The 25,701-nt window shown below is 59.9% G+C and overlaps 2 protein-coding genes across 30 annotated transcripts in view; one reads left to right on the top strand and one right to left on the bottom strand.

Annotated features, from left to right (window-relative positions):
* The first annotated feature begins 1,354 nt into the window (after nt 1–1,354).
* On the top strand, nt 1,355–19,923 carry TMC6 (transmembrane channel like 6). Of its 16 annotated transcripts, XR_010408413.1 has the most exons (23): nt 1,616–1,809; nt 3,571–3,709; nt 3,872–4,014; nt 4,150–4,245; nt 4,539–4,697; nt 5,831–5,936; nt 6,086–6,182; nt 6,422–6,682; nt 7,050–7,240; nt 8,714–8,858; nt 9,908–10,063; nt 10,421–10,572; nt 10,674–10,755; nt 11,276–11,373; nt 12,102–12,197; nt 12,473–12,548; nt 13,151–13,284; nt 13,379–13,555; nt 13,673–13,751; nt 15,823–15,890; nt 16,460–16,552; nt 18,307–18,473; nt 19,038–19,923. XR_010408413.1 is itself a non-coding variant. In XM_064582338.1 (22 exons), exons 2-21 carry the CDS (start codon nt 3,654–3,656, stop codon nt 16,512–16,514), a joined length of 2,427 nt encoding a protein of 808 aa, XP_064438408.1. In that variant the 5' UTR covers nt 1,616–1,809; nt 3,571–3,653; the 3' UTR covers nt 16,515–16,552; nt 19,038–19,170. The 16 variants fall into 16 exon arrangements, 5 of the variants coding, with proteins under 5 accessions (XP_064438405.1, XP_064438406.1, XP_064438408.1 ...); XR_010408412.1 differs by having other exon boundaries at nt 1,613–1,809; nt 13,033–13,284; nt 13,379–13,751; XM_064582338.1 differs by lacking the exon at nt 18,307–18,473 and having other exon boundaries at nt 19,038–19,170.
* Nucleotides 19,924–20,062: 139 nt separating this feature from the next.
* The window catches only part of TNRC6C (trinucleotide repeat containing adaptor 6C), a 153,796-nt gene continuing 148,157 nt past the window's right edge, over nt 20,063–25,701 (bottom strand). For all 14 annotated transcript variants that reach the window (XM_064582323.1, XM_064582320.1, XM_064582322.1 and 11 more), the window contains one exon: nt 20,063–23,065. In XM_064582323.1, the coding sequence (XP_064438393.1) occupies nt 22,705–23,065 (361 nt within the window). In that variant the 3' untranslated portion in view covers nt 20,063–22,704. The remainder of the gene's footprint in view (nt 23,066–25,701) is intronic.

Raw genomic sequence — 25,701 nt, 5'->3', positions numbered from 1 at the left:
CCGTGGCAGATTGTCCTCGGGGGAGAGCGAGATAGTGACAGAATGGGTGGGCCCCATCACTTCGGGCTGCTCAGTTTCCAGAAGCCTTTGGCGTTAATCCTCAGCTTCCCGCCTGGGTCACTGGCACTTCAGGGACTTAGAGTCTGGCCTACAGTAAGGGCTCAGGAATCCGTGCCATTCGTTCCTGCTAGGCAAGATGTTTCAGAGCCATCTTGGCCGTTTCTCTCTCCTGGGATCCCCTTTCCTCCTTGCTCCCTCTCCACCTCCTTCAGGGCCCAGTCCATCCAGCTGAGTTCTGGTAGCTTCTCTGCATCCCTGCCTGGATCCCCTCATTTTCCAAGCCCCTCCTTTATGCCAGGCTCCAAGCTGGGTGCTGGTGCCCAACACACAGTGGGCTCAGAGAGTGGGGGCAGGGTGAACAGACCAGCAAAAGAATATGTCAACAGGAAGTGGCAAGGGCTCCAACAGGGTTCAATCCAGGAAGGCTTCCCACAGGAGGTGACCTGCAAGTTGGGCCAGGGTCATGCGAGTACCACATGGCTGGAGCAGGGTGTGCAGGGAGGGGCATCAGTGTGGGGAGAGGCAAGGGCTGGGCAGGCCCCGTCTTCATGCGGAGGTGCCTTGTGCCAAGATCCAGCCCGAAGTAACCCATCTGAGGACCCCACAGACAGCTGCAAAAAAAGCCCCAACGCTGACCTCTCCAACTTGGTCCAACTTCAGGTCTGCAGACCCCTTTACCGCTTGCATTACATCTTTTCATTTGGGAATCCTGGCTTTGCCCACCTGTTCAACCCTCCAGGAGGGCTCTCTCCTTCCTTTCTGCCCTCCTCCCTGCCTGCCTCTCAAGGCTTCCCCCGATCTGGACGGTCCCCGCCCCCCCCCACTGTCCAAATTCCACCCATTCTCATTCCAATCTCTGGGAGCCTCCCCTCTGACCTGCCAGGCTTTCTCAAAGCCAGGTTTCTCGTGGAGCTCCGGGGTGGACCAGACTCAAGCCCTGGCAGAGGACACCCCAAGAAGCTGATGAACGTCACCACCTGTTTGCTCATCTGTGAAGCAGGGAGTAGGTGTCCACCTCCCTGGCTTATGGGAGTAACTAAGAAACCAGCAGAGGGGACAGTCACAGTGTCAGGCTTCCCTGGGGCTTGCCCCTCCTCCCCACCTAGCACACAGGAAGTGCGCCAGAACTGTGGTCTGACCAGTGACAGAAACCACGCCCGGACCAGAGGGGGGTGATAACCCGGGTCCTGAGCCTGCTTGGGAAGTCGTTCCTCAGCAGGAGGTTGTGTGGAGGAAAGGGTTACTCAATCCAGTGTCGAAAGGCGGTGCATCAGTGGGGCTTTGCAGCAGCGGGTTCTTTTGATAATTGCCCTGGGAAATGGGCGGGTGGGGAATTATTGTCCCCATTTGAAACTTGGGGAAACTGAGTCCCACTGACACACTGGACTCAGACTGAGACTGGAGTAGACCCAGACGCTCGGCCGTCCGCACCCAGCTCAGACGGCGGGGTGAGGTGGAGACGGGGTCGGCAGTCGGCAGGGAGAGGGCAAGGTCGCCCGAGGGCGCGGGGCGCGCCGGGTCACGTGACGCCGGAGGCCCGCCACCACGTGGGCGGGGGCTGGGCGGCGCAGCTCCCTCGGGCCCCCTCAGTCCCGCGGCGGTCCCAGGTCGCCCCCTGGGCCGTCCCCCCGTCACTCCCTCCCCCTGACCCCGCGCCCCTGCCCCCAGGTGGTGGAGCCCGGACCCCGGTTCCGGGGACAGGTGAGCGGCTGGCGGGCGCGCAGGGCCCCTCCTCCCCGCGCCTCCCAGGTAAGCGGCGGGGATCGGGGTGCCGGTCCGGGCGGAGCCGCGGCCCTGGGCTTGAGGGCGGTGCCCGGGTCCCCCCGGCCCAGCCACTTCCCCTGCGGCGGCCGCCTCACCCGCTCCCCATTCCCGGGGGCCCCCGGGGCCACGGGGCGGGGAGTTCCCGCGCCAAAGGCCTGACGCCTCCCGGCCGGCCGCCCCGGCGGAGAGGGCAGTGGTGACGCCCCGGGGCCCGGCCGGGTCGCGCGGGCCGGTACCACTGGCCCGGGGCGGGGGAGCGGGAGGCTGGCGCGGAGAGGGGTCGAGGGGCGCCCGGCCCTGCGGCCGCCCCTGGGCTCCGCGGCTGGGCTGCGGCCCTTCCCGGGCCGCTGCGGCTCCCAGAGGACTCGCTGCCGGCCGGGGTGGGGTTCCCGGAGACGCGCCCCACCCTGCCCCTCCCCACCTGGCTCAGGGCGCAGGAATGGTGTGCCCCGGAAACTCTGCCGGACCTGCCCCGGCCTGGGGTCGGCTGTCCGGGCGCTGGGTGTCAGCTGGGCAGAAGTCGTAGGCAGTGCCTGGGTGAGCCCAGGTGAGCCCCTACCCCTAGGCAGGCTGCCGGATTCCAAGCCTCTGAACAGCTCCCACCTCCCCACTACCTCCCCCCGCCCCCCAAAGGGGTGTGTGGGAGAGGCTTGAGGGTCTGCGGAGGAAGGGATTCTAGCTCTGGGGACTGGATTGGGGGGCACATCATCAGCTTCACCTCCAGCTGTTTTCCCGATTCAGCCGACCCATCATCTCTCTGTTGGTCCCCCCTTCCCCCCGCCCCTGATGGAGGGAGCGGAAGGGGCTTGGATGGTGTGGGGCCTGGGTTCAGAGACTGGACGTCCTGCATGCCCCTAAGTGAGGACACTGGGCATCCTGGCCTTGCCCCAGGAGGCCCCCTTGAGCAGAGCCAACTTTTCTGAATGCTGAGATCCCCCCAGGGGGACAACAGGGTGGAGGAAGACCGAAGACAGGGCAGACGCAGGGCTGGGCCCCGGGCCACTCCCACAGGGTGAAGAGCCCAGACAAGGCTGCCCTGGTTCCAGTTGTCCCAGGCGATGGCAGAGCCCTCTGCCTGGACAAAGGCTGCACAAAGGCGGCCTGTTTAACGCCCAGGCTCCCTTCCCCCAGCCAGCTGCCCTGGCCCGCCCCTGGGGTGATGGAATGTAGGGGAGTTGGTCTCCTGAGAACTGGTGACCTTGCAGCGCCCCAGCCCAGCCCAGTGTGGAGGGCAGTGATCCCTGTTTGGGGAGGTGAGGGCCAGCAGCATTGGGTGGCGGCCCGCTGGAGGAGCCCCGCCCCCGTGGGAGGGGCTAGCCGTGGGAGGGGCTTCCTGTGAGAGGAAGTGCTCTGGGGTTACAGGGCCGGCACAGGAAGGTCTGGGAGCTTGCCCTGAACTTCTTCACCAGGAGGGCGGTGGATACCTGGGGCTGTGCCCACGGACACCCACCCCCTTCCGCCTTCCCAGGGACTGGCGCCATAGAGGAAACCGATGGGGACTGCTCAGAACCCCCTTCTTCCTGCCGCTCTCCCTCAAGCAGTGGAAGGGACTCCCTCTTGGTCCATTCTGGCATGAGGCTTATTTGGGGCCACTAACCTGACCACGTGTTTGGCAGTGGATGGGGGCAGGCAGGGGCTCAGGCGGCCTAGGCTGTGGGCACCCCCCACGGCCCCAGGGAATGGGTAGTTTGGCGGGGCACCAGGCACCGAGGGCCAACCTTGGTACACCACTCCCTGTCTCATCAGATGGGCAGCGGGAGGCTTTGGAGGCTGCGCCGGGGCTCTGAGCTGCTCTAGGTTTGCACACCGGCTGGGCGTGGGTCACAGACATGGCCCAGCCGCTGAACTTTGTCCTCAATGTTCCCGAGACCCCAGAGGACCACAGGTAAGTGCGCTGGGGCTGGGGGGGCCGGAGGGCAGAGACGTTCCCCTCCCCCCCGCCCCCTTCCTGGGAGAGGCCACCTGGACCAGGGCCTATGGAAGGGGTCCCTGCTGGGGCAGGGCTGGGGCAGCCGAATCCTGAGCTCCCGCCCCCCTCTCATCCCAGCAGCCAGGAGCCCAGCCCGTATGATGAGAGTGAAGTCCATGACTCCTTCCACCAGCTCATCCAGGAGCAGAGCCAGTGGGTGGCTGAGGAGGGGCTGGAGCTGCAGCAGAGGGAGCCGGGGGCTGGAGGCCCGGAGACCTCAGGTGAGCCCTCCCTGATGCTGTGGGCGGGGCACTGAGCCTTCCCTGCCCACTGCAGGCCTGGGGTGGGGATTGGGTGGGGGAGATGGCTGGCCAGCCATGTCTCCAGGACGCCGGACGAGTCTTTCTGCTTCCTAGGCTGTGGCCAGCACGCCCTGCCGGGGCCCGAGGATGCGCTTGCGCACAGCGCAGCCACGCTCCGCATCTTGGCCAGCATGCCCAGTCGCACTATCGGTGAGTGGGCTCCTCTAGCCTCGCCTGGGCGGCGGGGCTTTCAGACGGGGGTCTGTGCAGCGCGGGGCCGGGCCCGTCGCCCCCCAGCCTGCCGCCCGCTGCCGGGAGGCCCGGCACAGCCCCATGCGCCTCGCTGGGTTCCAAAAACGACTCCAGAGTCACAGGGATAAAAATAGGCTCTTGGGAACCCAGTGGTGCCTGAGGTCTCTTGCAAAGGGACCCCGTGGGCCCTGGGAGGGGCGGGGGCAGGGAGGCACGGCCCGGGCTGCCCCTGACCCCCCCCCCCCCCCCAGGCCGGAGCCGCGGTGCCGTCATCTGCCAGTGCTACAACCGCTCGGTGCAGCTGCGGCGCAGGGTCAGCCGGCCGGAGCTCAAGGGCGTGGGGCGCTCGGCGCGGCCCAGCCTCCGCCTCTACGACCTGGAGCTGGACCCCGCGGCCCTGCAGGAGGAGGGTGAGCCAGTGGGCCCTGCGGCCTCCTCGGTGGGGAGGAGCTCAGGCCGGCCAGACTGCGGGGGGTGGGGGGCGCAGAGCAGCGGGGGCCGGCTGGGCCGTGAAGGGTTCGGCCCGTATCAGGCAGCGCCCCTGAAATGTCCCGCACTGAGCACTCCTGTTGCACACGCTGGTCCCAGCTTTGGGCTGGGATGGTGGTGAGCGGACCAGGTCCAGCTCTCCTGCAGCTTGTTTTCTGCCCAGTGAAACAGATGGGAACCAACCAAATGGAAGAGCACATTCAAGCTCAGACGAGGGAGACTGAGGAAAGGCACGCGGCAGGACAGGGATCCAGGGAAGCTTCCTGGAGGAAGTGACACTAGAACAGAGGGGCATGTGCAAAGGCCCTGAGGTGGGAGGTGGGTGTGGAGGTGCTAGAGGGCAAGGGACAGTGTTCATAGCAGAGCCAGTGTCACGGGTCGGTCTCCAACCAGGTAACCTGTGGCGTTCAGGTGCCTGGAGCTCAGGCACTGTGCGGGGGTCCTGTCTGTGTCCTCCCCAGTTTAGTGGAGGCCCTGTGATAGGGGATGGACAGGGCAGGGAGGAGTGGGCTCTGGGCAGCTTGCCAGCTTCGCTTTGCAGGCCTGGCCAGGTGTCCCCTTGTCTGTCACTTGGGGTTGAAGTGGTGCCCCCTCCCAGGCTGGTAGTGAAGGTGGGAAAGAGAGAGGGGTGGGTCTACAGGCCCCCCCATCACCCCACAAGAGCATAGTGGGAAGTGCTAGGGGATGGGGTTGGGACCTGATCACTGCTGAGCAGAGGGGCGGGTGAGGCTCAGGTGCATTGGGGGTCAGAACAAGATGCTTGTGGGGACCCAGGAGGAGAGTTAGGGTGCAGGAGGAGGGGCACCGGGCTCATAGGCTGAGGGGGGTAGTGAAGACAGCTAGTGGAGCAAGACCGGCGGGCACGGCGGGGTCTGGCTTGGATGGTACGGGCAGAGAGCAGCTGTCCAGACCTGGGAGGGTGGGCAGAGGTCTGCGTTGGGGTGGCCGGCAGGGGCAGACAGGTTTGTCCAGGGTCATGGGCACAGGTGCAGGAGTGAGGGAGGGAGGAAGGGAAGGGTGTGGCGGGGAACTGACAGAGCCCCATCCTCTGTAGAGAAGCGCTCCCTCCTGGTGAAGGAGCTGGAGGGCCTGCCGGTGGCCCAGCGGAACCACATGCTCCGGGGAATGCCCTTGGGCCTGGCCGAGAAACGCTGCCTGCGGTCAGTGCCCGTCGGCCTCGGGCCGTCTCGAGACCCACTTCCTTGGGGCTGGGCGGTCGGTGAGAAGGGCCCTGAGCGTGCCGCAGGTGGCTCCCAGGGGGGAGTCGGGTACATCCCTGGTCCCACCCTGATGCGGCCTATGCCCCCAGAGAGGAGACCCAGACCCCGACGGAGAAGCAGAGGGGCCGGCAGGGCCCGCATGGGCTCTTCCCCTGCTGCGGCCGGCTCCGAGATGCCTGCGTCCTGGTAGGACCCTCCTGTCTGGGATGCGCCCAGGGCGGCCGGGCGGGGGTGGGGTGGCCCCCCCTTTCTTCTGTGCCTGTCCTGTGTGTGGGGTCTCGCAGCCTTCAGACCCGCCCTCCCCTCCGCAGCGCCCTCCACTGCCCCGCACCTCCAAGCCTGGCCTCCCCCGCACCCCCCCCGCCCCCACGCGAGATCAGGGGAGATCAGGCGGGCCCCTTCCCTTCCTGCCTCTGTGCCCACAGGCCCTGCACAGCCTGGGGCTCGGGCTGCTCGGGCGTCTGCACGCCCTGAGGCCGTGGCGCTACGCCCTGAAGCAGATCGGAGGCCAGTTCGGCTCCAGCGTGCTCTCCTACTTCCTCTTCCTCAAGACCCTGCTGGCCTTCAACGCCCTCCTGCTGCCGCCGCTGCTGGCCTTCATCGTGGGCGTGCAGGCGGCCTTCCCGCCGCCAGCGCCCCCGGGCTCTGTCCCCAGCTTCACGGGCCTGGAGCTGCTCACCGGCGGGGTGAGGGCTCCCTCAGGGCGAGGGAGCCGTGGGGGGGCCGGGGGCGTCTGCAGGCGGGGGCCCTGCCTTCTGCCCACTTGGCATGGCTTCCCCCGGGGAGCCCCCGCCCCTGTCTGTGCCGGGACTCCCCGGGGGGCTATAGCCAGCCTCTTCTTGATACCCGTCCTGCCCTGAGTCCAGGGGGGCCGGGGAGCCCCGGGATGGCTGTGGCCCTCTGTCTACCTCTGTGCTCTCCTCTCTGCCCCTGCCCTGCCCTTCTCCTCGCCCTGCCCCCGTGGGTGCCCTCCCTCTGCCTCGTGAAGCCCAAGGCTGGGTCAGGGATGGGAAGGGGGAGAGTCCCTGACTGCACGGGGCCTCCTCCCTGCAGGGCCGCTTCACCCACACTGTCCTGTATTACGGCTACTACAGTAACAGCACAATGAGCCAGCCGTGTGTGCCCCCCCCGGGGGGTGGTCAGTGCAGCCGCGAGGCCGACAGCCTGCCCTACAGCATGCCCTTGGCCTACCTTTTCACTGTGGGCCTAGCCTTCTTTATCACCTGCATCACCCTGGTGTACAGGTAACGGCCCTCCACCTTATGACCTTGGCTCTGAGTACTACTGATCATCTCCTCATCTAGTCATTACAGATCTTCCTCCTGTCTATCCCCCCACCCTTCCATCCATCCACCCTTCCATCCTTCCATCCATCCATCCATCCATCCTTCCTTCCATCCACCCTTCCATCCTTCCATCCTTCCTTCCATCCTTCCATCCATCCATCCATCCATCCATCCATCCAACCATCCATCCTTCCATCCTTCCATCCATCCTTCCATCCACCCTTCCATCCATCCTTCCATCCATCCATCCTTCCATTCATCCATCCACCCTTCCATCCTTCCATCCATCCATCCATCCACCTTTCCATCCTCCCATCCATCCATCCATCCATCCATCCTTCCATCCACCCTTCCATCCATCCATCTATCCACTCTTCCTTCCTTAAATCCTTCCATCCATCCATCCATCCACCATCCATCCATGCATCCTTCCATCCATACATCTACCCTTCTTTCCTTCATCCATCCATCTACTCTTCCTTCCTTAAATCCTTCCATCCATGCATCTACCCTTCCTTCCTTTTATCCCCCATCCATCCATCCATCTGCTCTTCCTTTCTTCCTTCTTTTTTTATATTTATTTTTTTAAGATTTTATTTATTTATTTGAGAGAGAGAGAGAGAGAGCACAAGAGGGGGGAAGTGGGAGAGGGAGAAGCAGACTCCCTGCTGAGCAGGGAGCCCAATGCGGGACTCGATCCTGGGACTCCAGGATCATGACCTGAGCTGAAGGCAGTCGCTTAACCAACTGAGCCACGCAGGCGCCCCCTTCCTTCCTTCTTTCCTTCTTTCCTTCCTTCCACCCACTCAACCATTCATCCCCCTCCCCACTCCAGACATTGGCTGTGCTCAGCTCAGGGCAGGAGGGTAAATAAGCATGGGGCCTGTCCTCGAGGAACTTGCTGTCTAGGGGAGAAGACAGACCAGTGAGGAGGCTGGGAAGACCCAGAGCCCCAGCGGTGCTTGCCGGGGTGCGCTGGGGCACTAGAGGAGTCAGGCTGGCTTCTGTCTAGAGGAGGTACTCATGTCAGACAGGGGGGTTGAATACGCGTGGGCAGGGGAGAAGCAGAGGAAGGTGTTTCGGCTCTTGGGATAGGCCGTGCGAAAGGCCTGAGGTAAGTTGGCATATTCTGCGGCGATGTCTGTGTGGGAGGCGGCCAGCCACGTCCGTGGGTCACGGAGCCCCGCCGCTCCGCTAGCCGCATTCAGTGGGCACCGAATCAGGGTTGATGTAGGGTGGCCAGCAGCCTGCGGCAGGAGGCCCAGAGCGCAGGGCTGGAAGAGGGGCAGGGGGGTCGGCGGGAGGCCCATCTAGCGCCCAGAGGGCTCCTCAGAGTGAGTGGCAGGTTTTGGCTGTGGGGAGCGTCCTGACTGCCTTCTCCCTGGCCTCTGTGCCCCTCGTCACCTCTCTGCCTGGCTCTGCTTCTCCCAGCATGTCCCACTCTTTCGGGGAGAGCTACCGGGTGGGCAGCACCTCAGGGGTTCATGCCGTCACCGTTTTCTGCTCCTGGGACCATAAGGTGACCCAGAGACGGGCCTCCCGCCTCCAGCACGACAACATCCGAACCCATCTGAAGGTGAGCCGCTCGGGGGCCCTGACTTCATCTCGGCTCCCACAGACCCGGCCCATGTCCCCTTAGGCCCACGTGGCCAGAGCTGTGCGTGGGGCATGGGGTGGGGGGTCTTGGCCTGTCGCCCCGAATCCAGGGACAGGAGGTAGCCCTGGGAATCGTCCTGGAGTTTTCTTCTGTATGGGGCACCCGTTTGGGGCTGCCTCTCACCCATTGGCAGGGTTAGTGTCCAGGGCCCTCGAACACGCAGGAGCCCGTTAATAGAACCCTCTGCTCACAGCACGTTTCAGTGTGCGTGCGTGCTCAGGGTGGGTCCTTGCTGTTGGCCTGTCCTCCATCCTGGGGGGCTCAGTGTGTCAGTTCGCCCTTAGCCGCAGGCTGGAGAACCCGCGGGCCGACGCTCCGATGCAAGGGGCTTAGCTGCTCTCGGGGCCCTCGGCCAGGGGCACCGTGGGCAGAGACCCCAGGGCTCCCGCCGGCACGCACCCTGGCTCGCCACGGTAGCCCAGGGCAGGGACTGTTAGCTGCCCGTGCTGCCCGTGAGCACACCGACCTGAGGTTCAGTCCCTTACCCAAGGCCGGGGGCCAGGCCGGGCCTTGTGCGCTCTTCTCTGCCTTTCTGGGGTGCTCTCAGCTTTGACCTGGCTGATGGGCCCTCATTGCCCTCAGGGAGCTCCCATGGCCAGCCAGGTGTCCTTCGAGCCTTAGGGCTTCTGGGCAGCTGGGGGCCCGCCCACCTCCAAGGCAGGGAGCGGGGCTCAGGAGGCAGGGCTGGGGAGGGAGGGAGGCAGGCCTCAGGGTGCAGCGTGAGCCCGAGGTGGGAGCAGGGTGACCAACTGGGGGCTGGCGGGGATGGAGGGCAGGGCGCAGCCTTGAGACCCTGCCCCGTGTTCTCTTTTGTGCCTGGGGACAGGGGGAGTGGCAGGTGGTAGCACTGGGGGTGGGAGGGAGGCGACCCCTGGGTCCCTCCAGGCTCCCCCAGCTGTCCACCCGCCGGGTCCCGTGTGTGTCTCTGCGCGGTTGTGCGGGGTTCATGACGGGCTCGTTGCCCACAGGAGCTGTTAGCCGAGTGGCAGCGACGGCGGGGCTCCCGGAGCGCGTGCGGGCGGCTGCGGCGGGTGGCCGTGCGGGGGCTCGTGTGGCTGCTGTCCCTGGGGACCACGCTGGGCTGCACCGTGGCCGTCTACGCCTTCTCCGAGCTCATGATCAAGGTGCGGGCAGAGAGAGGCCCGTCCCTGGAGCCCTGGCCACAGGGTCAGACCCCTGCTGAATTCGGACGGGCCCCCGGTGCCTGCCCCCCGCCCTCGGCCCCCTCTCTCCCGGGCGGCTCTGTCTCCTCCTGCGCCCGTCTCTGGCTCCCCCTGCCTTTTGGGTTTCTCTTTCTGACACCCGTGTCCCCACCCCCTTCCTGTGTGGTTTGAAGCAGAGGCCGGGGTGGGCGTGTCTTGGGGAGGGAGGGAGGTGCTGCCAGGCAGTTTGGCCCCCTCCTTCCACGCCGGGGGCCCCTCCCGGCCGCCCCCCCACAACCGGGGCACCTGTCTTGACTGCCGCCGGCCCTCCTCCTGCAGAGCCCGGTGTCTGTCGAGCAGGAGGGGGCGCTGCTGGCCCTGCCCGTGGTGGTCTGCCTCCTCAACCTGGGGGCCCCCTACCTGTTCCGCTGCCTGGCGGCCCTGGAGCGGTACGACTCGCCGGTGCTGGAGGTGTACGTGGCCGTCTGCAGGTGTGTGGCCAGGCGGGGCAGGTGGAGGCTGCCGGGGCGGGGCCCCTGCCCCCCCCCCGGTCCCCCTCTCTCAGCACTCCCCACCTCCCTGTCCTCTACAGGAACCTCATCCTCAAGATGGTCATCCTGGGCATTCTTTGCTACCACTGGCTGGGCCGCAGGGTGGGCACCCTGAAGGACCAGGTGAGGGTGGCCCTGGGGCGGTGGGAGGGCCCCTGGGTGGGCCGCAGGGTGGGCACCCTGAAGGACCAGGTGAGGGTGGCCCTGGGGCGGTGGGAGGGCCCCTGGGTGGGCCGCAGGGTGGGCACCCTGAAGGACCAGGTGAGGGTGGCCCTGGGGCGGTGGGAGGGCCCCTGGGTGGGCCGCAGGGTGGGCACCCTGAAGGACCAGGTGAGGGTGGCCCTGGGGCGGTGGGAGGGCCCCTGGGTGGGCCGCAGGGTGGGCACCCTGAAGGACCAGGTGAGGGTGGCCCTGGGGCGGTGGGAGGGCCCCTGGGTGGGCCGCAGGGTGGGCACCCTGAAGGACCAGGTGAGGGTGGCCCTGGGGCGGTGGGAGGGCCCCTGGGTGGGCCGCAGGGTGGGCACCCTGAAGGACCAGGTGAGGGTGGCCCTGGGGCGGTGGGAGGGCCCCTGGGTGGGCTGCTGGGGTGGGCAGGGTGGCGGGGGCATCAGGGGCCCGGGGGCTGAGGCCCACTCTGTTTCAGTGCTGGGAGAACTTTGTGGGCCAGGAGCTGTATCGGCTCATGGTGCTGGACTTCATCTTCGTGCTGCTGGACACGCTGTTCGGGGAGCTGGTGTGGAGGTGAGGCCCCGGGCCCTGCGCGCGCCCCCTGGGCACCTGGGCTGCCCTCCCCGCCCGCCCGCCTCGCCCCTGCCCTCAGGAGGGCTCCCAGCATCCTCACCCGCGAGAGGCACGGCCGTCGCCCCGCCCCCGCCCGCCTTGTCTGTGGAAGATCGGCCGGGCGAGCAAAACCCAAGTCGGGATGTAACGCGTGTTTAGATGGAAGAGAGTTTCCCAAATGATGTCTAATCTCAGTGTTGTCCAGGGAAAACGGAAGGAGGGAGGGACGGAGGGACATTTGCGGGAGGCTGCTGGGCTCCGGTGTTGCTACTACTGCTTTTATTTTCTCGTTTGTGGTTTTTTTTCCGGGAACCAGGAGATTAATAGTGATTTAAAAACGGGACGTTCAACAGTCCGTAAAACGTCTGCGCCTGTTGTGCATGTTTACACCCGGGCGTAGAAAAGAGACCGAGACGGGGCGCCTGGCTCCGTGGGGGTGTGTGTAACTCTGGATCTCAGGGTCCTGAGTTCGAGCCCCACGTCGGCCGGAGAGATTACTTAAAAAACAAGAGAGAGAAAAGACGGAGAGGAAGTCAGCTGTAGCCCCGAGCCCCTCAGGTGGAGGACCTCACCTGCCTTGTCCCCTGACATCCGCCGGCGCCTGAGGGGAGGGTCACTGGCCGGCCTGCTGGGGATCGGTCTCCGGGATTGGCCCCCCCAAGTGACCCTCGGGGGCTCCTCTGCCCCAGGCTCATCTCTGAGAAGCAGCTTAAGAGGAGGGAGAAACCGGAGTTCGACATTGCCGGGAACGTTCTGCAGCTGATTTATGGGCAGACCCTGACCTGGTAAGCGTCTTCTGCCCGCCTGCCGTTGCCGGCCCCCCCGCCCCCGGAAGGCTGAGCCCCTTTCCCCCTTAGGCCTGCAGCAAGGCCCCGGCTTGGGGGTTCCGCAGTGACGTGGGCCCTGACCCCTCGCCTCTCAGGACGCGCAGCGTGCGGCCCCTCTTGCTGTGCCCTCCCCCAGCCTGGCCTTGGGGTGGGGCATCTCGTGACCCCGAGCCCGGCTGCTGTCACTGTGGGGTGCAGCACAGGGGTCGTGACCCCAGCCTCTGCCTCGCCAGGCTGGGGGTCCTCTTCTCTCCTCTCCTCCCTGCCATCCAGATCGTCAAGCTGCTGCTCATCTTCTATGTCAAGAAGGTAAGGGTGCCCGCTGGCGCCCGGGAGGGCGGCAGGGCCGCGGGAGCCTGAGCCAGGCTGGGCCCCGGGACCCTCCCGTCCTCCCCTGACTGCCGTCCCCCCAGCGTCACTGCCTTTCCTGGCTGGGCAGCATCGCGTCGGGGTCCGTGGTCATTGCTGGGTGCCCGGAGGTGCCGGGCCGGCGGCTGGGAGCTGCTCGGAGCCACAGGCCCCTCCTGGGCCGAGGGAAGGGCCCCCCGCTCCTCTGTCCTTGGGTTGGGTTGCGCTCGGCGCTGGAGAACCAGCCTCTCCCTCTGGCCCCGTTTCCTCGTCTGAGTGGCGGGACGGTGTCCGCGGGGGCCCGTTGGAGAGGACATTCCTGGAGCACCGGGCACGGCCATCGGAGGTGGCAGTGCCCATCAGGTCTCCGTATCCGAGGGACAGTGGACAGGCCGCCCCTCCTGTGCCTCGGTTGCCCCTCGTAAACCGGCGTGGCAACCCACAGGCTCACATTCTGAGTGTCCGCTCCCTGGGGGCGGGGAGCCCATCCCGGCCTGGGGTGTCGCCCAGGGCCCCCCCCCCCCGAAGCTGTGGCCGTGGCGGATCTCAGCCTTTGTCCCCAGACCAGCCTGAGGGCCAACTGCCAGGCGCCCCGCCGGCCCTGGCTGGCTTCACACATGAGCACCGTCTTCATCTCCTTGCTCTGCTTCCCCTCCTTCCTGGGAGCCGCTGTCTTCCTCTGCTTCGCTGTGTGGCGGTGAGTGGCGCCCGGCCTGTGGGGCGGCGTGCCCCCTGGGTTGGGGGCTGCAGTGTGGGGTGACGTGGGGGTCGCCTTCGCCCTCTTCCCCCAGGGTGAAGCCCTCGAGCACCTGCGGCCCGTTCCGGAGCCTGAACAGCATGTACGAGGCGGGCAAGGTGTGGGTGCGCCATCTGGAGGAGGCGGGCCCCAGGGTCTCCTGGCTACCCTGGGTCCACCGGTACCTGGTGGAGAACACCTTCCCCGTCTACCTGGTGTCGGCCCTGCTGCTGTGAGTGCGGGCAGGCGGGCCCCGCAGGAGGACCGGCCCGGGTGGAGGCCCCAGCCTGTCGGTGCCCTGGGCTCCAGCGCGGAGCCCCTCCCGACCGCGTGGCTCCCCATGCTGCAGGGCGGTGATCTACCTCCACATCCAGGTGGTGAAGGGCCAGCGGAGGGTCATCTGCCTCCTCAAGGAGCAGATCAGCAACGTGAGTGCCCTGCCGCCCCCGGCCCGGCCGCGAGAGGCTCTGTTTGCCCCACAAATGACACCCGGCCCTGCGGGGGGCTGTACGAAGCGGAGCGGGGAGTGAGGCAGCGGCCGCCCTGGAGCGCCCTCGGGGACAGGGCTCCCGCCCTGGGGGGGGGTGGATCGCGGCTCCGGCAGAGAAAGGCGGCATTTTCGGGCGGGCGGCCCCGCGGGGCTACGGTCTCTGTGAGGGTCTTGGAGGTACTGGAAATAGCCCTTGGACTTCTTGGGGGACCCGCGTCAGGACATGGACCCTGTTCATTGCCCTCATTTTCCAAACAAGTGGAGTAAGTTAAACGCGAGCCCGGGTTTTCGTCCTTTGTATTAAGCACGTTTGGTTTGTCGTAAGTGTGAGAGGCAGGGTGGGCTGAGACGCCCGGGGGCGGCTCCTTCCTGGGACCCCCACTGCACCGTCGGCCCCTGGGGATCCGCCGGCCCCGAGCTGCTCAAGCCCACCCCAGAGGCGGCCCAGCCCGGCCCCGTGGACCGTCCCTCCCTGCTCGGCTGCTAGGCCTCGCGTCCGGTTAAAAGCCAGCGACCACGGACTCTGGATCACTCGGGCTGGCATTTTCCCAGCCGGGGGGCGCGTCCTGCCGGGGTCTGCTCAGCCGGACCTGCCAGCGACGGCGGGTCCCCGCATAGACGCTGGGTGGGCTCGGACCTCGCCGTCACTCTCCCCGCGGCCGTTCCCCTTCTGCAGATTCTCACTGTCCCCTGGACGCTTGGGCCACTCTGAGGCCACTGTGCCGGTGGCCTGGCGTTCACACGGGGCCGGGGGTTGCGCCTCCTCCGGGTGTGTGCTGGGGGCCACCTGGGACGCTGCCTTAGGAGGACTCGGGGGTCAGGCGCGGGGTGTCAGCCATGGCAGGCCAGGGCTGGGGTGCAGTAGGCATGGGCCCCTCCTGCTGGCTTACTGATGCAGGGCCTGGGCCCCAAGCGGGAAGGTCCCTTAGGGACAGCGCCCACTTCTTAGGGGGTTCAAGTAACACAATGGGAGGCCCCCGTCCCCTTCCCTTATACACACGGGCGTCTTGGCGCGCCCACAGGGAGCACGGCGTAAGGCCAGGCATTCTGGCTGAGGCGGTCACCTGGCCACAGCTGGCGGAAGCAGGTCTTTGCCAGCTGGCTCCCGCCTGCCCTACTGTGTAGTGCACCAAGCCCTGCGGATACCTTCGGGGTCCCGGGGGTGGAGGTGGGGCTGGTAGATGCACAGCAGCGTCGGGAGGAGGATCCCAGCTCCACCTGCTAGTTCTCTGGGAGCGGAAAGGCCCTCCGGGCAGGCCCTTGCTGCAGACTGTGTCCGCCCCCCGCCAAGGCTGAGCCCTGCCCCGGTTGCAAGGCTTTGGGGCTGCAGGTCTGAGCTTGGCTAGGCCCCTGGAACTGCTTTTCCCGGGCCTGGGCAGGGGGGCTTACTCAAGGGCACGGCCCTCTGCACCCACCGGCACAGATGGAAGCAGCCTCGAGCCAAGGGCTGTGGGCAGATTCCAGAAGCTGGAGAAAGGAAGGAAGGATGCTCCCCAAGAGTCTCCAGAAGGAACCAGTTTGGCTGACACCTTGATCCTAGGCCCAGTGAGAGCCGTTTTGGACTTCTGACCTCCAGAACTGAAAGATGAATTTGTGTTGTCTTAAGCTGCCAAGTTGGTGGTAATTAGAACGACAGTGGAAGCTCACACAAGCTCCGTGCGGCAGACACCCTTATCTCCCGCTTACAGATGCTGACTCTGAGGTCGGAGAGGATGTAATTCGCCCAACACGGAGTCCGTGGGCGGCGGGGCCAGTTTTAAATTAAGTCAGGCTGGCTCTGTGGCCTTCACTGTGCCCCTGATCACATTTTCTTTTTCGTCTTGGCCACTAGGAAGCTTAGATTGATCGATCTACATATATGCCCGTTGCCTGGCTCTTGGTTTTTCCGTCCTCGTTTGGTGCCTCTTCTCCCTTTAAACTTTTTGTGCTTGTCTCATGGAATAGTCTGTTCTGGACAAACAGACGGATGGACAACTGTCCCCTCACCCTTTGTGTTCTGGCCTTTTTAGGAGGGGGAAGACAAAGTCTTTTTGATCAACAAGCTTCACTCCGTCTATGAGAGGAGAGAGAGGAGCAGGTGAGGGGCCTTGGAGGGGTTGGGCACTCGGTGTGTGAGCGTGGAGGGGAGGGGCCAGGGCCGGGCATCGTGCGGAGCTGGGGGGTGAGGAGGGAAGGGGTGCCGGCCTCCCCGGCTGCCCTCCTTCCCAGCTCTCTTGCTCAGGCGTGGTGAAGTCTGGCGAGAAAAGGAAACTAGAGAAGAAAGAAGTGCGCGCAGGGGCAGGTCGAGCTGGGCGCTGTGGCACTTTTCTTTCTAAGTCGGGGTGCCCGGGAGCTGGCCCCCGCGGTCCCCAGGGGGTACACGCACCGGGCCTGGTGTGCAGTCCGAGGCCCCGGGGCTCATCCCTGGGCAGCAGGGACCCACAGATTGAGCCGTCCGACACCCCCCGCCCCACCTACAGACACATCGGAGGTCTGCCCAGCCCCTTTGAGGCCGTCCAGAGGTTTCTCCACCCTCCGGAGGCCTGAAGGCAGCTCCTGAGCAGGGCTACTGGGCGTCTGGCTTTGGCCCGGCTGGAGGGACTACCCCTCAGCCCCCCACGTCCCCGGAGGTCCCAGGGGCCCCTCGCTGACTCCCCCTTCTGGCAGGGCTGGTAGAACCCAGGAGGCTGAGAGGCTCACGGATGATCCGGACGCCTGGTAGGACAGCGACAGGCCTTGCAGCTCTGCGTCTGCTCACAGGTGCGCCCTGTGCTGGGGTCGTTCTCTGTTTCCGCGGCCCCGTGGGCACTGACGCCCGCCCGGACTCTGCAGCCCATGAGGGCTGGAACTGGAGGGTGGGCGAGTGGGGGGGCACGCCCAGTGGACTGTATCCTGCTTGGGACTCTATTTATTCTGATAAAACATGTTTTGCAAAATGAGCTTCTCCTGGGACTCTGTGCTTATAGCCGGGCCTGCCGAGTGCACGCACGCACCGCTGGGCCGTGTACCCTCACCCTGCGGACAACCTGTAGGCGGAGGGCGCGGGGACCCCCCCCCCCCCGCCGAGTTCCTCTTTCTGGCTGAATGCTTCTCCTCCGCACTCCGCCCTCCAGCGCCCTCCAGCGCCCTCTGACGTGGGGTTGGGGGCAGGTGGGGGGGACGTCTGGCGCTAAAGCGCAGGGTACCCTCTGCTGGCTGAGCCCCAGATGGCAGGGTGGGCCACGGCACAGCTTGCCGGTCGCCCCTGACCAGCCTGTGCCCAGGGGGCTCGCGCCTGCGCAGGCGGGCCAGGCAGGCAGTGTCCAGGGCGATGAAGCCATCAGTGGTGATGCCCAGTGGGTACCAGGCCAGTGGAAGGCAAATTTGGGGAGAGGCTGGTGGGGAAGAGCTCTCAGTTTCCAATGAGCCATGGGGAGAGGGGCGGCCAGCACCCAGGCCTGGGGCAGGAGGGGGTCTGGCTGCCTGTGGCGGGTGATGGGGAGCCCCCAGATCCTGCCAGGCGGTTTGAGGGTCCTGTGGGATGCCGTGAACCTGAGAGGACGGGAAGGAGGGGCTCGGCTGTCACAGCCCCGCCCCCATGTCTGCAGGAGCTGGGGGAGTGGCCCCAGGTGCGGAAGCAGGATGAGAGTGCAGTGATGGGCCCCACTGCTCCTCATCCCACAGGGGGATCCAGAAGAGCAAAGTTCGGGCCTGGGCGAGGCAGTGCGGAGGGCCAGGTCAAACCCGCAGTGGAGATACCCTAAGCAGAGATAGCCCCGGATGGGTCCACGCTTTCCCAGACGGTCTCACGGGGGTATTCCTGTTTGGCAGACGTGCAGGGGCAGGTGCCATCTGCTGATATGGCCTTGGAGGGTCACCGGGCAGGCATCACCTAGACTTCTGTAGGTGGGGGACGGCGCCCTTGGTGCCCCCGACAGCTCAGGACCTAGGTTTTCGGAAGCAATTCTGCCCGGGGCTGCAGCCTCGCCCGCCCCGCCCCCGCGCGAGCCAGCTCTCCTCGCGTCGTCTGCCTCCCGTCCTGTTTCTGATGCACGGGTGGCCCAGACCCTCTGGTTAGCGCATCGTCGTGTTCCTTCTGCGATGGAGCCCACGGGGGAGCAGGCCTGGATTCTGAGCCTTGTTAGCCGATGGCCTTGGGCGTGTTCTGTGACCTTGCCCAGCCCAGCTCCTCACCTCAGGGGGCTGCTGGAGCACATGACGCAGCCCCTCTACTGTGCTTGGTTCGCACCATGCTTGGCCCAGAAGTTTTGCTTTAAAAAAAAAAAAAAAAAAAAAGAGGCGCCTGGGTGGCTCAGTCCGTTGAGCGTCCGACTCTTGATTTCGGCTCAGGTCATGATCTCAGGGTCATGGGATCCAGCCCCACACTGGGCTTCACGCTCGGCAGGCGTCTGCTTCTCTCTCTCTCTTCCCCTCCCCATTGCACACACTCTCTGAAATAAATCTTTAAAAAAAAGAAAAAGTGAGCTTTAAGTGCCAAACGAGGCTAACCGAACTCTTAGAAATTGCTATTCCAGGGCACAGGAGGTCGACAGAGCTATTTCAGGACAATGACAAGATTCCTCCATGCCACTGTTTCTCGGCCCTGGCTCCTCAATGGAACCAACTAGGGGCCCAGCCCCAGGGATTCTGCTTGCGTTGGTTTGGGAGGTGTCCTGGCACTGGGATTTTAAAAAGTTTCCAGGTAAGTCTAATACGCAGCCGGGCTGAGGACCACTGCTCTGTGCTTTATGTAGCATCTGATCCAGGTCTCTTAAGCCCAAGGCAGTACTGCCCACTTAGGGGGCATCTGGAAATGCACTTCTGTCTTTCCCAGCCGGGGCGCCAGACTGTGGGGCCCGGCCTGCTCCTCGGGCTACTGGTCCGGCCACAGTCTCACAAGTAGAGCTTGTCAACTATGTTCCACTGCAGCGCGATGCGCCGAGCTAGCAAATTAATGACGACTCCTTCGGGATTCCTATGTAGGTCTTCCCTGCTCCACCCCTGGGAAGAATCTTCTTGAAATGCCGGTTTCCATTTTCACTCCTGTCAGTGAGCATGTGCTCAGCCACTCAGCTCTTGTCTTTGTCACCAGAACTGGTGTTCGCCCCGACGCCTCTTCTGGCCTCCTCGCTGTTCGGACAGCCCGTTCTCTGCATCTCCTGCTACGACTCACTGAGCACCCTCTGTCTTTGCCACTCTCCCACGGTGCCGTCAGAACAGTTTTGTAAAAAGTGCAGCTCCGTACCTATTGTTTTCTTGATTCTAGACACCGAGCCTCCTTTGCTACCGTGGGTACCAGGATCCCTGCTCCCCAGCCCGGTCTCATGAGCAGTCACTCCAGATCTCGGTTTACCTTGTGTCACCCACCCGTCCCCTGCTTTCCCCAGGCTGGCAGAATCTGGTCGGCCTCCCAGGCCCAGGGCTGCACCACCTCCTGCAGGAAGTCCTCCCGGGGAGCAGGCGCTCTCTCGCAGTACACGCACCTGCTCGGCAGAAGGCTGGGTGCGCTTTGCCCACTTTGACTCCCATTCCTCGCTTTTCACTTCTCCCGACCGTGACCCCCTTCGGTGCTGTCCTTCGTGACTTTCCAAAGAGGTTGGGCAGAGCCAGGAGTTTGCCACCTCGCCCTAGGCACATGGAAGGGGAGTAGAGACAGAAAGCCACTCCTTCTGCTGGTCTCTGAGCAGGGGGTCACGGAGGACACGTTGGCCTGTCTCCCAGACACCATCATGACAATCCTGGCCGTCAGAAGCACTGGTGCTCGCTGGACTGATTTAAGGTCATGGTGTCTGCAGTGGGCCTGAGACCCCCCTGGTGTCGGCTCTGCTCTCTAGCTGCCACCAGAGAGGCCACGCTAAGCCACTGCCTGCGGCGCCCTGAGTTCTGCTCTGCGTGTGCGAAACGCTTCGTGAAAGTCACCTTTCACCCGTTATTTTAGGCTACTTTACAAGAATAAATGAATAAGACGTCCAGGAAACACAAAAGGCCTTCATTACTCTCCTTGGACCCAACATTTCTGAGGCCCAAACCAGGTCACGGGTGACGGAGCCACGGTCCTCAGCGGGGGCACTCGGCCCGCGGGCCCTGGCTCTGCTGCGCCTCTCCGTGACCGGTAGTAAGGTTTCAGAGGGAACTGCAAAGCCACAAACCACAAGATAAAATAATAAGCCAAACAACAGACATTCAGAGTTCGTCTAAACTCTAAGGATATCTTGAAGAGGCAGGGAATTCGTTACGAACAGTAGGACAGCTCTCTCCCCCCGTACATACAAAGTGAAAATCGATGATATGTCTGTGAAAAATAAAAAACACATTTATTTGAACAGCCAAGAAAAAAATTGCAATTTATTAAGATTCAACAAAGCGTTGTACTTCTGAAAGCAACTTTCGGTGCATGTTCTTCAACGATCACATTCTATGAGGAAAAAACATTAAAAGCCACAAACTTGTTTTTTAATCTCAGAGTTACAGACATCTTTAATTCAAAAGAAAAGGTCAAAAAAAAATCAACAAAAAACAAAAACAAACAGAGTCTTTACTTCCATCCCCAATTTTAAAATACCAGTTTTTCTACAACTCGATGCTAAGCGGCAGCATGGGAAGCTGTCTGGTGCGCGCGCACGCACGCACATATATTTGATATACATACGTGAGCATATATACATCAAATATATAGAACGCATGTAATGGCAATGAGATGCTATTACTCTGAGGAAGGTTTGTTTAGCTAAATACACGACTCAACTTGAGAAAACAAGTCTTGAACCCAGTTTGTGCATAGTTCATGATCCTCTATAAAACCAGCTTTTGTTGAACTGCAATTTTGCAGGACCTTCTTTTTTTGTGTTTTTTTTGTTTGTTTGTTTTTTGTTCTTTTTTTGTTTTGTTTTGATAAAACCATTAAAAAGCTAATTAAAAAAAATGTAATGCACAAGTTTCCTGATCAAGCAGGCAGGGAGCACAATGTTCATATATTTTTAAACATACTTGAGGGTATGTTACTCCATTGTCTGTCTTTCTTGCAAAACAATCAAAACATTGATCATTTTTAAAACATAAAGCAATTTTTAATATATAAAGCACTCTTCAAACATCTATTTCTTTTGAGTCCGTTATTTGGTAAATATGTAACTGCTACACATTAGAGATTAGGTATTTTTCTTCTTTGTGTTTTTTTTCCTTTTTTCTTTTTTTTCTTTATTTTTTTTGTTTGTTTTTTAATAACATCTTCAGTGCTAGGAGTTGGGTTACAAAATACATGAAATGGTGTGGAGCTGCCCCTCGGGAACCCTGGCTTTCCTGAGAGCGCATCCGCATGTGCAAGACAGTGACCACAACGTCTCGTCACCTCGACGAAGGGGGACAATCGACAGTCCACAACGATGGCTGGAGGGAAGCGACGACACTGTTCAATCCCAGAGCTCTGAAGTAGCGTATCTGCATTCTGAAAATAGGTTTCTTTACCACGGAAGTCTCTTTTTTTTTCTTTTTTTTTTAATTCCTTTTTAAAATTTTTTTTTATTTTAAAGTCTGAAGGAGAAAAAAAGGTCTGTAAACAGGTGGGAGCCCTGAGCACGGGCCCCTCCGAAAGCGGTCACCACCCACGTCCAAGTGCTTGTCTCTGTTCCTCCCGCGGAGCCGTCCGCTCTCCGCGAGGATCTATGGCCACAGTTCTGCAACAGTTGTCTTCTCTCTCACTTTCTATTCCACATGGAAACACGGTGCAATACTCTGGTAATATTTTCTTGCATTAGTCCACAATAAAAAGCTGCTAAAGGTAGGTATACATATTATTTCTCCAGAGATATACACTGTAATTTTTAAACGCAATAACAGAGTCCTTGAGTAAACATTTACACATGAATTGTCACCGGCCCTGTCCCATGAATTCTCTTTCATGTATAGGATTAGCAAAAGGAAGGGCAGGGACACTCAGTGCAAAGTTAGAAGCTAATAATAGTAACAAACATTTGACCAATGCGCCAAAAAAAAAAGCATATACTGAATAAAAGGGAAAACCCACAGTTAAATCCCTCACACACGGAACACACAAACACAGAAAGTGCGCGCACACACGCTTCTGTTTCCACACACACACACACACACACACACACACACACACACATAGGCTGTGAACTCAGAAATGTTTCCTAGAGCCTGTTTCTGCGCACTGATGTCAGCCTGGAAGTGTAGAATTCGACGCGGCAAGTGTTCACATTTCCTTATTGGCCTGCTGGATTCAAGTATTTGCATGTTTGATATGTCTTTTTTTTTTTTTTTAACTTTTAAAAAATATTTTTTGGGATAAAAAAATGGCATGAAAAAGTAATGAAACAAGGGTAATGTGCATAGGCGGACCCGTGGGAGCAGAGAGCAGGCCGCAGGTCGCTGCCTCTGCGCAGCTCGCCGGTCCTGGCCGCCAGGCCCGCCGCGTGGAGCCCGCACTCTGCGCCCAGTGATGGACACCAGCTCCCCCTGATTACGGGGTCCGCCTCTGGTAATGTGCATAATCATCACAGGCTCGTTTTAAATAGGCTTTCTCGTCTCCCTCCCTCCCGCCCCCCTTGATAAAATAACCCTTTCCAGCCCACAATCTGAAAAGTGCCCTTCATGATAGAACTATTCTAAGCAGCTTTTATACTTAAAAAATCAAAACGACAACACACCATACAAACATAAGACAACACAAAATAAAAAGCTATGAGGAACATCCTGTCATTAGCATGTGACACTGACCAAGCGCAGCCCGCACTGTCTCGTGAACAGTTCACAAGGACTGCGGCCAGGGTTCGTCTTCAGTACTGGACAGAGGTACTCAAAGGGCTGCCGGGCTGCTCAGGTCAAGCGGGGTCCTCAGCGCTGCCCGGACTGGAAAGGGTCAGCCTTTTCTTCCTAGTGCTGATGACTGTGGCGCCCACGGGGTCCTCTCGGTCCTAGATGGATTCCCCACTGAGAAGGTCGCCGGGAAGCAGAGTGTTCAGTGGGGTGGGGCTTCCGATCACCCTGCCATCATCACTGCTAGGTGGGCCCCACAGGCTGCTCGAGTACTGGGGGACCCCGCCCCACAGCAGGTCACTGCTCCCTTTGCCGGCCAGACACGGGGCGCTCCAGTGGCCAGTGTCGCTCCGCACCAGGCCGTGGGAGCTGCCCGAGGCGCCCAAACGTGTCTGGCCCGTCCCGGTGCCGGACTGCCAGCCAGAGGTGGGCGGCAGTGCTTGGCCTTGGGCTAAGAAACGGTTCACCTCTTCTTCGCCGGCAAACTCGGCCAAGATGGTAGTGTTTCCCAGAACACACCTAAAAGAGCAGGACGGCAACAAAATTAAGAGCTGGTTTTTTTGAAAGATAAAAAATTTGACAGAGCTTCAGCTAGACTAAGAAAAAAACAGAAGACTCAAATAAACAAGATCAGAACTGACAGAGGAGACATGACACCCTATACCACAGAAATACAGAGCGTCCTGAGAGACTTCTAGAATGACTCTGTACCTGCAAACTGGACAACCTAGGAGAACTGGACAAATCCCTAGACACAGATGACCTACCAAGACTGGATCATGAAGAAACAGAAAATCCAAACAGACCAATAACGAGTAAGGAGACGGAATCAGTGACCAAAAACCTCCCAGCACAGAAAAGCCCAGGACCACATGGTTTCACTGGTGAATTCTACCATACATTTAAAAGAGAATTAACACCAAACCTTCTCAAACTCTTCAAAACACTGAAGAGGAGGAAACACTCCTGAACTCATTTTATGAGGCCCGTGTTATCTTGATACCAAAGCCAGATCAGGACACAACTATAGACCAATATCCCTGATGAACACAGATGTAAACATTGTCGACAAAATATTAAGCAAACTGAATTCAACAGCACATGAAAAGGATTATACATTCACGATGAAGTGGGATTTATTCCTGAGATGCAAGGATGTTGAACAACATAAGCAAATCACAAAGTGTGACACATCACATTGATGGGAGTGAAAGATTCAAGTCCTCTTGTCTCAGTAGATGCAGAAAGAGCATTTGACAAAACACAACGACCTTTCATGATAAAGACCCTCCACAAACGGGACAGAAGGAACATGTCTCCATGTCAGAGAGGCCGTCTGTACATGACACACACACAGCTAACATCATACTCGACAGTGAGAGGTTGAAAGCGTTTTCTCTAAGGTCAGGAACAAGACAAGGATGCCTGCTCTTGCCATCTTTATTCCACACAGCACCGGAAGTCTTAGCCAGAGCGATCAGGCAAGACAAAGAAATAAAAGGCATCCAAATGGGAAAGAAGAAGTAAAATGATCACTATTTGCAAATGGCGTGATCTTATATGGAGAAAATCCTAAACACTTAACCAAAAACACTGCTGGAAGTGATCAATGAGTTCAGTAAAGTTGCAGGATATACAACGAACATAATGAAAAACAGCTGCATTTCTATGTATTAACAATGAAATATGTGAAGAAGAAAAAAAGAAAAACATCTCATTCACGACAGCATTAAAAAACAAGAAAATACTTAGGGATAAATCTGACCAAGCAAGTGAAAACTTTGTGCAATGAAAACTAAACGACTTTAATGAAAGAAACCAAAGAAGATACAAATGCAAGGCCATCCAGACAACTCCAAGCCATCTGTAGGTTCCATGTAATCTCTATAAAAATTCCAATGGCATTCTTCACAGAAATTTACATGGAACCACAAAAGACTCCAAAGAGCCCTAGCAATTCTGATAAAGAACAAAGCTGGAGGCATCACACTTGCTGATTCCAAACTATACTACAAAGCCGTAGTATTCAAAACAGTATAGTTCTGGCAAAAAAAACCCAGACACACAGAGCAGTGGAACAGAATAGAGAGCCCAGAAATAGATCCCCATCTAGACAACTGATTTATATTTGACAAGGGCACCAAGAGCACTCAATGCGGAAAGGACAGTCTCTTTAACAAACGTGCTGGAAAAGCTGGAGGAACAGGTGCAGAACAGTAACATGTGGATGCCTGTCTCCCACCACTCACAAAAGTTAACTTGAAATGGATTAAAGACTTAAACATAAGATCTGGAACCATAAAACTCCTGAAAGAAAACAGGGAAAAAGTTCCTTGACATTGGTCTTGGCAATGATTTTTTGATGGGACACCAAAAGCACATGGCCGCCTGTCTGGCTCAGTTAGAAGAGCGTGCAACTCTCGATCTCGGGGTTGTGAGTTGGAATCCTGCGTTGTGTGTAGAGATTACTTACATAAAGAAAACTTAAAATAAAAAGCACAAGCAATAAAAGAAAAAAAATCAATAAGTAGAACTACATCAAACTAAAAATCTTCTGCACAGCAAAGGAAACTGTCAATACAATGAAAGACAACCAAACTATGGAATGGAGAAAAATATTCACAAAGCATTTATTTCATAAGGGGTTAATATTCAGAATATATAGAGAATCACGTAACTCAATAACAACAACAAAAAAGGCCTAAACAACCTGATTAAAAGATGAGGAGAGGAACTAAACAGACATTTTTCCAAAGAAGACATACAGATAGCCAACAGGTATATGAAAGATGCTCAACATCACTCATCATCAGGGAAATACAAATCAAACCCAATGAGATCTCACCTCACCCGTTAGAATGGCTAGAATCAAAAGGACAAAATATAACAAGTGTTGGGAGGATGTAGAGAAGAGAACCCTTGTTCACTGCTGATGGGAATGGGAGTTAGTTCAGCCACTCTGGAGGGTCCTGAGAGAATTAAAAATAGAACCACCGTGGGATTCAGCAATCCCACTGGTCCAGGGCCGTTGCTGAGTATATCCACGGACACATCTTAGCAAGAGCGACCTGTAACCAGTGGGGGGAGGTGGCTGGAAGACGGGTCACGTGCCTGGTGCTACCTGGTGGAGAGAGCACCTTCCTTCCGGCTGTGCT

Source organism: Mirounga angustirostris, unplaced genomic scaffold (assembly GCF_029215605.1).
Source record: "Mirounga angustirostris isolate CCGP_5_RB_7025 unplaced genomic scaffold, mMirAng1.0.hap1 SCAF_17, whole genome shotgun sequence".
Classification (NCBI taxonomy): domain Eukaryota; kingdom Metazoa; phylum Chordata; class Mammalia; order Carnivora; family Phocidae; genus Mirounga; species Mirounga angustirostris.
Note: the sequence above shows the minus strand (reverse complement) of the source record. Positions and strands in the feature narration are given on the sequence as shown.

What these genes read in the sequence shown, in the direction of transcription:
- TMC6 (XM_064582335.1), top strand. Translation starts at nt 3,654, where the DNA reads ATGGCCCAGCCGCTGAACTTTGTCCTCAATGTTCCCGAGACCCCAGAG. An exon ending in ACATCCGAACCCATCTGAAG is followed by an intron (nt 8,859 to 9,907) that starts GTGAGCCGCTCG and finishes CGTTGCCCACAG; the next exon opens with GAGCTGTTAGCCGAGTGGCA. An exon ending in TCAAGGAGCAGATCAGCAAC is followed by an intron (nt 13,752 to 15,822) that starts GTGAGTGCCCTG and finishes TGGCCTTTTTAG; the next exon opens with GAGGGGGAAGACAAAGTCTT.